The sequence below is a fragment of the Nyctibius grandis genome, chromosome 5, assembly GCF_013368605.1.
Source record: "Nyctibius grandis isolate bNycGra1 chromosome 5, bNycGra1.pri, whole genome shotgun sequence".
Classification (NCBI taxonomy): domain Eukaryota; kingdom Metazoa; phylum Chordata; class Aves; order Nyctibiiformes; family Nyctibiidae; genus Nyctibius; species Nyctibius grandis.
The window spans coordinates 75,545,525-75,558,591 of record NC_090662.1 but is presented as its reverse complement, the minus strand read 5'-3'; the positions used below and the strand labels follow the sequence as shown (position 1 = coordinate 75,558,591).

Genomic DNA, 13,067 nt, shown 5'->3' with positions numbered 1-13,067 from the left:
GCTTATTGCATGGCTCTTCGATCCAGGTGATTCATACCTGTCTCCTCCTCTTTAATCTTAGCCTCCACATGGAGCTTATTCTCATATCCACTTCTCTTGAGCTGGAATAACTTGGTCTTTATCACTTCAGAAATGCAGCCATAGTTGTCTGTCTGTTGGAGGAAAACAAACAAGACCATTATAGTCTTATCTATATAAGGTTTATCCAACTTAATGAATCCATCATTATGTATTGCCCTGAACTGGAAGAGAAACCCATAACTTCACAGATCATTGCTTTTTGTTGTTTTTATCAAAACTGGAAGAGCACATGAATAACTTGGTAAGGAGCATTTTGAAATATTTGCAGCAACATCAGGGCAAAGAGTTTGCAACCTAGAAGATTTTTGCGTACGTGTGTGTGACGTTTGAAATTCTAAACACTTGATACAGAAGCATAGGGAATTATTCAAGTGTATGCCACACAGGAATTGTTTGCCAGGCATCATGCACATTAGAATATAGCTACTGACTTAAAATGCACAAGCCGTATAAGTGATACATAAACCAAAGCCTGTGTATGTGTAGAAAGAAGATGACAGCTGGAAAAGTATTTCCAAAGCTTGCCATCTCTCTTCAGCATCTTCATGTACAAGGCAGGTCTCTGTAGAAAAGGGAAGAGATGCCTGGAACAGAGGTTAGCACCACAATGTTCATATTTTCTTTTAGCTTGCGTAACAACAGCAGTGGCAGAGGCACTTGTGGGGATCATACTGTAGCAGACTCCAAGGATCATAAGCATGTCTTCTGCTTTCTTTCCTGTCCTGGCATATTTCCACAATTGCTATTAGCCCAGCTTCTGTCAATTAAGCTAGCACTGTTGCACCTGTCCATGCTCCAAACACCATTCATTTTTGCTCTTGTAGACATGTCAGTCTGAAGCATGAAAAAAGGGGTTTTTTTTCTGTCTGTCTTAACCACTGCTGCTAAATCCACATTCCTTTCTGCATCACCCCTCCCCTGGTTTCTGCTCCTCTCCTGCTTCTAACACCAGGTTCTGATCCCACACACTCTCTCTAGCGTAAGCCAACCCCAGCTCTGCTTGCATCACTCATGCCTTTTCTATCTCACTTCTCTCTTATACTCTACACTCCATCTGACCTTATTTTTTTCTTTCTTCCTTCTCCATCAGCTTCTTGCCTTTACACACATCTTTCATACTGCACAGACCTTCCCCCTATTTTTACCTCTCACATTTCATCTTGCACCCAATCTTCTCTCCTTCTTCCTTAAGGCTTCCTTAAAATACTTGAAGTCTCTCCTCTCTCCACACTCATGGCTGTACACACTCTGTCAGAGCAATCCTGTGCCTACAGGGCATGCTTAATAAACCACACTTTCTCCTATCACTCTACCCACAAGAGTAATCATGACTCACCTGTCCAGAAAACTCATCGCACACTGCCTTAGCCTCTTCTCCATAGCAAGCAGTGGCTGCATGTTCAAACTTCCGGCAGACACGGAAGCTCACGAACCCAGGAACAGGCTTCCCAAATGTGTATCTACCAGCAGGGAGGATTGAAAGAAAAACAGAACCATTAGGAATGTAAGAGGGATGGAGAAAAATTACTAGCTCACCCCCAGTGGAGCCAGGACTCTTCCCTAGAGCTGCCTCCAGGATACAACAGGGTCATCACAGGAAATAAAAAGCAGAAAGAAATCTGGTAACATTTTAGGATCAAGCTTGGCAATGGGGGAGGAGCACTGTATAGTCCTGATTAAATCCCTGGGAATAACACACAAGTCTGCAGAAATAATTTACCCTAATACTTATTTAGTTGAGAGTACCCCCCACCTTGGAGAACACGTTGCAAGTATCTACCCCACCGCCCAATTCTGATGAACTGGTTTGTCTATGCATGTGCTCTGGGTCTTTTGGCTTGTTCTTCAGCCCAAGTTGTGGCTCTCCCTGCAGGATGCATGAAACATGCCATGCAGAATTGAACAAGGTAGCCCAAAGAGAAGAGGGCAGCTGCATCACTTACAGTTTTCTCTCAGCAATGACAAGCAGAAGCCACAGTTAAAACATCATTCCCAGGTGAACTAAACTGAAGACCTCTTCCCTAGCAGTGCTGGTCTTAAATCCTTTGTGACTCAAAAAACATGCAAAAAAGCCCTCCCAAAAAAAAAGAACAATATGTTTCTACATGTTACATACAGAGTGTCCCAAGCAATAATTGTTGCCTTTTGTCTAATGGTAAATGTAGTCTGTTTGGCCCTGGGATACCAAAATGATTGAGAAATACAATTAAACATCATATCTCAGTCTCCCAACCATACTTTCAGCAGCAGATGAAGAAAAACTTGAAACCAAGAAGGACTTGAAAGAATGACACTCACAGACCACAGACTGTCACATTCAGCTTCTCATCGAGAATGGTGATCATCTTGGGGATTTTCACTGTTACTTCGAATTTTGGCAACACTGCAGCAGAACCAAAGGAAAACAATCTATGTGGTGGGGAATAACATGAGACACGAAGGCTGCTCAAAGGCTATTCTTACAAATGTCATGAAAGCCTTTTGCATCTAAATGGTCAGATTTTAGAGGCTTCTGTCACCCGCACATCCCACTGAAGCCAGTGAAAACCACGGGCATTCAGCGAACCGCTGTGCCAGATAAGAAGACAGGATTATTACACCAGCTATTAAAATACAGCAGCTTCTTAGATAACACACAGGTTATCAGTCCCACAGCAGTAGGACACAGTAAAATAGAAAGCTAAGTCAATAGAGATCTCCCACAAACTTACAGAGCTGGGACTGCAGCCTGGTCTCTGCATTTCCAAAGCACATAGGTCTTTCCAATTTGCAAAATACAAAGACCCCATAGCTTCCATGGTGATTTAGCACAGGCTGATATCACATCCAAACCCAGCTGCAGGAGGGGACGTGGATAGTGACGGTCTTGGGAGAACTAGGAGGGATTCAGGGCACAGGGTAGTCATGAAATTGAAGGAGGTCAAAGAGCTTCCAGACTCATCTTCCAGGATTCATTTCTGCTACATGAGCCATATCATGTCAGATCATGCAACAAGGGCTGGCTCACTGGGGTGGGAGGCTATGTTGGTTGTGACCATGTGCAGCTGTGTATTGGGGTACAATTTTCTAGCCAAGCAGATGGAACTGGCTTAGAGAGAGTACCAGAGAGAGGTTAAGGCACTAAGGCATAATATGAGCTACAGGCTTAGCTTGTGAGGGAGGACAGGCAAGATCTGAATTTACAGACAGCCCCAGCCTACACCAAAAAGTCCAGACTTTGGGCTTCAGGCAGGGAAGACCCAGACTCATAGCATGACATTTAACAGGTGTGTAGCCAACTGGAGATGAGGCTGTGGCCTTAAATCACCTCTGAAAGGAGGTGAGGCTTGTGGACAAACTGATCCAAGCACACTTGTTTCTCCTGATGGGAGCCTTGCTGAGGTGGGCAGTCAGAAGAGCTGCACTGCATGGCCTGGGGCTTAGGGAGGAGTGGAGACAGGTTGCTTAAGTCCTTCAGTCTTCACTTCTCAGAAGGGGATAATGCTTGGGAGGGAGAGGACACAGAGACATTTTTCCAGCCATGCTGGACATCCTGGTCAGATCTACCACCCTGTTCAATTAAGCTTTCATGCCCCATGGGACTAGCTGTTAGGAACCTGAACCTGAAACTGCAGCGACAGTTACCATATTCCTCCACAGAGAAAGGATGCCGAATTGTCTTCCCAGAAGCCTTCTGTGCCACCACTGTGTAGGTCCCTTGCATAGGTTCAGAGGTGATGTGGAAGAACAGCTGGATTAACCCTCCCTTTAACTCTGCCTTTGTCCACTGGTACAGACGGTTTTTCTTTGGGTCCTATAGATAATGAGACCACAAGAAGACTGTGAGAATAGTGGGAGTCTGCAACAAGAAATAAAAATCACTAGCAAAAGCAGTGAGGGGAGGCCTAGCCCCAGAGTTTCAGGAGGCTGCACGGTAGGAGTGGGGGGTACCAGCAGAGCTGTGTGGGGAGCCCGGGGAGCCCAGATATATTCAAATTAATGTTATGGACTTGCTTAATAAACAAAATATACAAGAATCATCTTGAGGCAACTGGTAGTTATGCTGCCCAGGTTGAGGTATGATAGATGTGAACATGAATTGAATGTTTGTACATACCTCGATATAAACCAGTGGAAACTAGAAAAAGAAGAAAGGAGACAGTGTGTTTAGAACTCACATCTAGACAGTGTGCAAGCAACACAGTCAAATGACCAGAGCTATGATCATGTTGTAGGGAACAAGCTGATCACCCGATGGCATAAGGAAGAAAGTCCTTGGTATGGAGCAACAGAGCATTTTGAGGTACATAAAGAGAGGGGGAAATCCTTTGTCTCAGGCAGAAAAGTCAGCTGAAATTACTAACTGCATGATCTGCAATACTAATAAGAGCAGGTGTACACTGTGGCAATGCAGATTTGCTCAGTGCTGAGGTGTTTACACCAGCACCATTCATTTGCAGTTTGTCAAACCTTTCCAAGAATGCAGAAGGCAGCCTTATGCAGAAATCTGAAGAACAGACACTGTTAACAAGATCTGAGGTAACCCAGGAACTGCATAACTATCTCAGTGTACTGAGACCCCTCCCCAAAAGACAATTCTTTCCTCCCTTTCCCCATATAGATGACATAAGGCCAAATAACTTTTGGAAAGGAAAAGGAAGTATCATACTTACCACCTCGTTCAAGGGACGGAAGTCTTTATCCAGAGAAACAATTCTGAACAGGACTGATGGGGAAAGGCAGACCGTGAGGTTCCACAGTGCAGTCACCAACCAGAAAACATCAGTTGCGAAAACAAATGGTACAACAGAGAACAAAGCTGTTCTCTTCTAAAGAAATTCCATTCACTAGAAAGCTAAGTCATGCTAGGTTACTCATGTAAGAAATTACATGAATAAGAGATGTTAAAGAGCAAATCCATGGAAGTGGGAACATCTTACTGATCATGGGCATCAGAATCTCATTAATCAGGACCAAAGTTAAATTTAAGTTGCCTTTGTCTACTTTGCAAGGACACATTTTTACATTGGGATTCACATGGGTCTTCTAATTTTGTTATAACTACAGTGACTTCTTAGGAAGGATGAATGCAAGCAACTTATTTCAGCACTTGGCTGCAAGTTTGTGCTGGCTCTGGAGGGACAGAGAATTCAGTGTGTCTTTTAGGACATTAGTCCAGGCCAAGTTTAGGACATCAATGGCCCAGAAGAAATAAATGGCTTATATAGATCTCTCTCTTTATTGAGCAAAATCAGGTGCTGCTTTGAAAGCTATTTCATGACTTAGTCTGAATTTTGGCCCTGTTCTCAACAGGACAAATATCCAGTCTTTTCTGATTTTAATGCAGACCCTAACTGCATGGAGCACAACAACACAGCCCTCAGTGACAGAGGGAGTGCGTGCAGGTGCCCCAAGTACATGCACTAATCTTAAGGTTCCCCAAGTTGTTCCTACATGGAGCATTAAAAACATATGCCTCAGCCATGAGATGGCTCCTCTGACCCCCACTAAAAGCAGTCAATATCTGGCCAGTGCAGTCCAACAGTTTTAGTATGAGTTTTTGTTTCAAACGCAAATCTCCACCCCTTCCCTGGTACCTGTCTGTCCGGGCTTGTAGATGGGTTTGTCTGTCTGGACGAAGACCAAGCTCTCAGAATTCTTGACGAGCACTGACTTGCGGCTTCTGAACTGAAGTGTCGCCCCCTTCACCGTCACCGTGATAAACGTGACTGGTGACTGGCTATTTGATTTTGGGAGCTGGCGGGTAAGAAGGCAACTATGTTACAGACCACTTTTAAAGGCTTCCTGAACTGAACTGGCCTTCATGAAATAAGAGATCTAATATAATTCTGATGGACCCAACACAGAGGTGAGGGAAATCAGGAACAAGAGACTGATCTCTACTTGTCCCATATTCCTACTCATTCCTACTGCTGTGCAGTGATTGTGCAAATATTGTGCAGCAAAGGACCTCCCAGCTCTGCCACCCAATTTTAAGAAATTCTTACTGCCCTGACCAAAATCTTTCTCTCCTTTTCCTTTTGACATTCACAGCAGCAATGGAATAATCTCCCTTCTCTTTCAGATAATGTCCCTAGTCCTTGCAGAACATTTCCTTTTCCAAGCCAGACATGCCAGATCTCTATACATCTCTCTCTAAGTGACAAAATTCAGTCTTCGGCCTATAGCTGACAAACCCAGACATGGATGCCAACCTGTTCAGTGTTCTGAAGGCCAGTTCCTCAGGCTTCAGGCCAAAGACATAATCTGTGGTCTGAGTCAGATGACAACCTTCCTGGTTGCCCATGACTTCTTATAGTCCCTGGGGCTACCAGTTACACTAAGCTATGAATTTCCTGCTTCAATCTCTTTTTCAGACACAGCTCTATGTTCTCACATTAATTCAGTGTACTATATCCACAAGGCAAAAAGTGTCTGAAGTCCAAAAGCTCTACCCCAATTCGAAGCCACTCAAATGGCTGTTGAAGTATGACGTGGAGAGCCAGTTGAAGAAGCTGTTCACCCAACAGCCATCATCAGGAACATCAATACTAAAACCACTTCTTTCTCCTGGCTTCTCCTCCTCCTGTCCTAGAGAGGGGCTGGCTTTCCAGGACTGAACATTCCCCATTCAGGTGGCATGCTAAGGAGATCTCAGCAGTGAGAGGGTGTTGAGGATAGGCACGAATATACCTTTGGCCAAGAGGGAAGTGAATACCTACACAGTGTTACTCTGTTCATTACTACTCAGTGCCCTGACAGTTTATCTCTGGCACAAGGGATCAGCCCACAAGGATGAGATACTCACAGAGAAGGGGATGCAGGTGAACATGTCCTTCTCCGACACCACGTCATCAATCAAGCTCCTGTTTTCCCCTTGATACTCGAGGGTGGCGCTCAGCGTCACAGACTCATTCAGGTGGGTCAGCTGAACACAGACTTTCTCAGGAGAATCAGTGTGTATCAGAAAGGGCAGTAGCACCATATACTGCCTAGGAACAGTGGAGAAGGACAGGTCAGAAAAGCAGGAACAGGTAACAGAAGCTGTACAGAAAGAGCCCATAAACCAATCTGATTACTACAGCCTTCATTGCACAGGGAGAGAGGTGCATTTTCTAGCAGTGTAGCAAGATTTCCAGCATGTCTGTAACAGCAGGGGAAAGCAGAGAGGCCAGTCTCAAAAGTAAAATACCACAGGAAATCCTCAATGCAAACATCTGGAACGGATATGTTTTTCCAAGTTCTGGCACAACAGCAGCACTTCATCCTGGGACCCTGAATAACACCCGTGGGGAAAAGCCGATTGCCACCTTTGCTAGACACTGTTAGTAGGATTCAGCAGTCACCCAAGTGCCGGTACCTAGTGAATAAATGCCATTGACTACACGCTGCAAACCATCTCTAGCGCTGCTCTCATTCCTCGCAGAGACACAAAACTGCCACAGCGTGGTGCCAGACCTTAAGCGAGAATACTGGAGCAAATTTCAGTTTTTCAGGGAAGCAAGCCCTTCTGGCTCAGCCTGAGCAGAGGGTACCAGCTCAGCCCTACACAGCCTCCCTCTCAGCAGAGCAACTTGCTGGTGGTGTCCTGGTGCCCAGCACTGCATCTGGGAATCAAACCTGATCCGCTTATATGGCAACAGTACTCCCTTTTGGGTGGGTGAGGACTGGCCTCTGATGGGCATCCCCAAAGCAGCAAGAAGCTGGGAGAAGAGCCGTTGACACCTCAGCAGTAAGGTAGGGCATTGCCTTTAGTATAGAAGAGGCTCTGACACCTTTATGTCCATCGGCTGGTCTGCAGGGAGAAAGCTCTGGTCCCTCAGATCCCAACCCTGCTGTCTGCTTACCCTGCATTTGATGAAAGCACTGCAGCAAAGCCTTGCTTTGCTGGGGAGGGAAAGACATTGCCAAAAAGCCAAAGGAGAAAGTGTCTGGGATGCCAGGACCCATCATGCGCTGCTCCTGCCATAGATGTACACACATGCACACAACACACACTCCCTTCACATGCAAACAGGGCAAAAGGGCGTGAAGAAGGGATACCGCACAACATACCCTCATAGACCTTAACAGTCATAGTCTTACAGTGCCACGTAACCCTCGGTGAGAAGCGAATTTTCATCCCATTGGCTGAGCTGAAAAATGTGAATTAAAAAATAAAGCTATTTCTGCTCATGCCAGATCTGTTATTTATTCCTTTTTTTCTTCTTTTCCCATCTCCTGGACATTTCAATCTGGGAGGAGGGTAGTAAACCCAAAATGAAACCTTTCTTTGGCTTTTCAAAAACATCTGTCTCTTAAAAAAAACTGAACATGTAAACAGTTATAAAAAGTTGCCTTTTAAGTAAAGAACTGATTTTGTGTGGCAAATTTTGTTGAAATGCTGTCACTTGTCTGAAGCAACAAAAGGTATTCTTCTAGAACTTTCCCTCTTTTTTGGTTTTGTTTTTTTTTTTTTCTTTTTTTTTCTTTTTTTTTCCCTGAAGTTTTACTGATATCTCAGTTTCACAGACTGTTTTGGGTCCCCCTGAAGCACTAGAGTTGCTGTTTGCAGAAGACACTTTACCCAGCCCTGGTGCAAAAGAAAGTAGGCAGAAGATAAGAGACAAAGCAACAGACACAGGAATACAACCCAGGTCTCTTGCCTGCCCAGAGACCCCCCTGCATAGCTTACGGCTCTGTGGTGGGCGAGGTGTCTCCAGGAAGGAAGAAAAGGAGAAGAAGGAAGATGTTTGGTTTGATGAGCAGCCCGTCCTTCCCCATGGTGCAGAGCGGGACGTGATGAGTCAAGCAGACACCCAGCTTGGTCCGGTGCTGCTTGTGCTCCCCCTCCGCTCTCTGAGTCAACCCCTTTATACTCTCCCCTGCAAACAGCCGAGGGGCTGGAGGAGATAAGGGCTGGGGGCCAGGGCCCATCCGGAAACGGGAAGAGGCTGTGAGGAGGAGCTGAACTAGCAGGTCTGAGTCTGAGTCTGAGTCCGGGCAGAAGGCCAGGAGCGAGGGGGAGAGGGAGGGGAGGGTGCCCAGCAGGCTGGAGCTGCCTGTCTTTTGGGGAAGGGCAGCAAGCAACGGAGAAAAGGTGGGAGCTAAAGAAAAGAAGGGCTAACAGCAGAAGATAAGGGAAAGGCCTCCATTTCTGGCAGGTCTCCCTGTATGGAGCTGGCCACAGCACTGGTCATGGAGGCTGCTGGAGGAGCAGGAGCAGTTTGATTACCTTCAAACTGGGAGCAGAACACTGAGCTAGGGTTTGGGAAACAAGAGTGGGTGTGCCTAACCCCCATTTACGGGCAGGATCTGAAAGCAGGGAATGCAAATTCTGAACACCTTCCCCCTCCACCCACCCTACTCTCTTGTGCTCTCCATTCCTGGTCCCACCAGGGCTGATGCCAGGGAAAGGGGCCAGAGAGTGCCCGGACAATCAAGTTGTCTAAGATAATCTAACCTTCACCCTGACAGAAACAGGGACAGTGACATGATGGGACGCTGCCAAAAGTTCAACCCATTAACAGCATGTAACACATTAACCAGTTCCCCAGAGCAGCAGCTGCCCTCACACAGCAGAACGTGGCCTGGGTCTTGCTTTGCCTTTATGGGTTCTTGTTCCAGGTCAAGTTATTGACACATCTAGATCAAATTATTGCTGTTTGATGGAGTCCTTCCTGGTTTCATCATGTGAAAATCCATGTAATGCACTGTGATGGGCAATGTTATATCATAGAGGGAAATTTCTTTCTCACCATTCTCTTTGCTGTAGTTACCTTGGTCTGCAGCAGGAGGATCAATAGCTCTGGTAATTATTACCCTTGCAAGTGGCAGTAGCACATCTGTCTTACTTATAGTCTAACCCAAACTCCAGACACTGGAGATCTGTGTTAGAGGGTGCAAAGCATAATTTTTGGATTAAAAAGCATGCAGGATAAAATTATTATCTGCCTGTCCCTTCCCCTCTCTTACTATCATCATCAGAAGTTTGGTAAGCTGAGGAACTTTGGAGTTAAGAAAGCCAAATGTAATGAGGTAACAAACCTCCATTGCAGTCCTCATTCTGCCCTGCAGTGACCTGCATGGGAAAGGAGAGGATAGTAGTGCACGTCCAATTTCCTTGGGGACTGCACAAAAGACAGCCCAGGCTTGTGCTTTGCCTTCTCCACCTGATGCCTAAAGGTTGCGCTGCCTGCCCAAAAGAAATGTAACCCAGGAAGATCTGCCTCAACTGCAGAGAAAAGGATTTGTACACGGGGTGGTCAAAGCCTTTTCGAAGATGACTCTTTACATTGGTTCAAACAAGTCAGGAGACAGATTGATTGAACAGCAACCTTACAGGAAAGAGGTGCAGAACTGCACACAGCAGAGGAGGCTAGGGCTACCCTTTTGGCAAATAGTCAAACAGCTCACACTGCTCACAAAACAGCTTTTGATCATTATGACCTTGGTCAAAAATGTGCTGTGTAGCCAAAAATTGAAGAGAAATGTTTTCAGGCAATTGAGGGGGGCAAGATTTTAAAGGCTTAAGAATCCCGGTAGGTATCAATGAACATGCACAGATACTGAACTGACTTTTAAAATCTGCCCTCAAGCTGCTTGGCCTCCGTCCCATTACCAGTAGCAACTTTGGGCCCCAGCAGCCTAATTTCAAGGTTTTCTGCATGGCCCATGTGATTCAGCTTGTAGGTGGTGGCACAGACAAGGGAGCAGCAATGAGTTTTCCCTCTCTCTCCTGCCATTTCCATCCACTGTGAGTATAACTGAGAAGGACAACGGGCTTTCTGGAGTTTTTTGACTAGATTTTAAGTGGTTACCTCTAAGCTCCTCGAGAAAACTCCTGCAAGGTGTTGGCCTGTCCATGGGGAGAGTATGTTTTAGGAATATCTTTCATGGATTTCTCTCAGTGAATCTGAACTTCTGTCATTTGGCATAGCTCAGAGTGACAGGTGCCTCAATTGTGCAGAAAGATCATTAAGCATCGTGTATCTGAACCAAGAATCCTGCTGCATTCATTGACAGTATCACAGAAGTGCTGGTTGGAAGGGAGCTCTGGAAGTTACCTAGTCCATCCTTTCACTTAAAGCAGGGCTGCTGCCAATGCTAGATCAGGTCAGCTGTGATTTGTCAAGTCAAATCTTGAAAACCTCCAAGGATGGAGAACCTACCATTTCCCCAGTGACCTGCTCCAGCGTTGCACTAATCTCTGGTGAAGACATCTTTCCCCACATCCAATCTGAACTCCCAAAGCTGCAGTTGCAGCCATTGCCCCATGTAATATCTTCTACTTCTACCAAGAAAGGTCATGTTCCAGCACCCTTGTAACTGTCTTTCAAGTATTTGTAGGCACCTATTTAATCACTACAGCCTCCTCTTGGTCAGACTAAACAAGCCCAGCTCCCCCTGTCACTCCCTGTGGGTCATATGCTCCATACTCTGATCAGTTTGGTAGTCCTCCATTGGACCCTCTCCAGTTTTTCCACATCCCTCTTGAACTGGAGGCCAGCAGATCAGACACAGTCCAAGCACAGCCTTGGAAATGCTATGGAGAATGAGGATTGTAATTTACCTCAATCTGCTAGCCATGCTCCTCCAGTATTCATTCATCGCTGCTTACAGCATTCATCCAAGGACTTACTTCCAAGAAAATTAGAATATATCAATCAACTATATCAACATGTTCTATACAGAAAATTAAAATCTCTGCCAAAGACATTTGTTCAACTGCTTTTCATGGAAATTAATATACTTGCTTTGGACCCCTTTAGTATTGTGAAAACTTGAACCCACAGAGGAGCTACATGCACCTTTAAAAGTAAAATCCACAGCTGAAAATCCTCGCCTTCAAAGAACAGTCAACTTTTAAGGCAACCTAATGTATTTATTTATTTTACATTTCCTGAGCATCTCTTTGGGATAAGATTGAGAGGCCATGTTTGAGGAGCTCATCAGAAAAATAGTCTAGCATGCACTGCACTGTAAAATCCTAGGGGAGGCAAAGCTGTTGCACTATTCACAAGGTAACCTAGGCAAGCTCAGAGACATGCTCACCTCACCTACGTGCATCACAAGAACATGAGAAGCTGTTTCTTCACTAGAGTTCTCTGGTAAAGGAACTGCTAGGTTTCCTTCTGTAGATGCTACCACCATTTTGACAAAGCAGGCAAAATCTCCTGCATTATTTCATAGGGCCTGGCAACTTTCTGGGAGTCAGAAGCAGCATCTTCTTTTGATATTGAATGGACTCTGGCACAGAAAAAATGACTCAACCAAAGTAACCCACACAACCTGAGATGAAACTCAAGGTTTTTAGCTCCTAGTGCACTGCTTAAAATACCATGGTTTTCCTGCAGTTCTCACACGGTCTGACTGTGACAGGCATGGTGTGGTGCTTAGCTGCCTGCTGGGGTTAAACTAGGACACGTGGTTATTGAAAAGCAGCCCTACCCTTGCTGGCAACATTCCCACCTTAAGCCCCTCAGCTCAGTGAACTCTGTATGAGGCTCAGCAGACATCTGCTTAACTGGGTATGCTAAGGTCTATATTTTTGTCTTCATCTGCCCTGATTCCTTCGTGTGCTACATATTCTATGAATGTCAAGCATCACTTACAAGGGGTATGCAATTGAAGGCATTCTGTAAATGGCAGTGTGAGGAATTTGCTGTTCCATTGCAACTGGATTGGTCAAAACTGCATTAAGTGCTTCTTTCAATCAGGTGATGCAAAGACAATTTCAATTATTTGAAAAGAAAATTGCTGGGAGGAAACAGAAATTTTATTTTTGGAAACAAGATCTTGTCTCTGTTTTCTCAGTGATCTCACAGTTGTTTGTAGTGCTTATTTATATGTGGCACAGCAGTATCAATCCCAATAACAATCACTTCCAACTTCTTTGTAATCCTCCTCGTGAACCCCTGATCTAGCATTTTCAGATGAAAACTCCAGTGTTTGGACCAATTAGTTTCTCCCTAACCTTTCCCTGCCATGCACCATGCTGCCTAGTTCTTTACTTTCTCATGTATATA

At 45.2% G+C, this 13,067-nt stretch overlaps 1 protein-coding gene across 1 annotated transcript in view; it reads right to left on the bottom strand.

Annotated features, from left to right (window-relative positions):
* The window catches only part of A2M (alpha-2-macroglobulin), a 33,927-nt gene extending 25,104 nt beyond the window's left edge, over positions 1-8,823 (bottom strand). Inside the window, exons 1-9 of the mRNA XM_068401104.1 lie at positions 8,735-8,823; positions 6,869-7,052; positions 5,658-5,817; positions 4,734-4,786; positions 4,178-4,198; positions 3,706-3,874; positions 2,380-2,464; positions 1,418-1,541; positions 38-152 (exon numbers count right to left, since the gene is read on the bottom strand). Of these exons, the coding sequence (XP_068257205.1) occupies positions 38-152; positions 1,418-1,541; positions 2,380-2,464; positions 3,706-3,874; positions 4,178-4,198; positions 4,734-4,786; positions 5,658-5,817; positions 6,869-7,052; positions 8,735-8,823 (1,000 nt within the window). The remainder of the gene's footprint in view (positions 1-37; positions 153-1,417; positions 1,542-2,379; positions 2,465-3,705; positions 3,875-4,177; positions 4,199-4,733; positions 4,787-5,657; positions 5,818-6,868; positions 7,053-8,734) is intronic.
* Between the last annotated feature and the right edge of the window lie 4,244 nt (positions 8,824-13,067).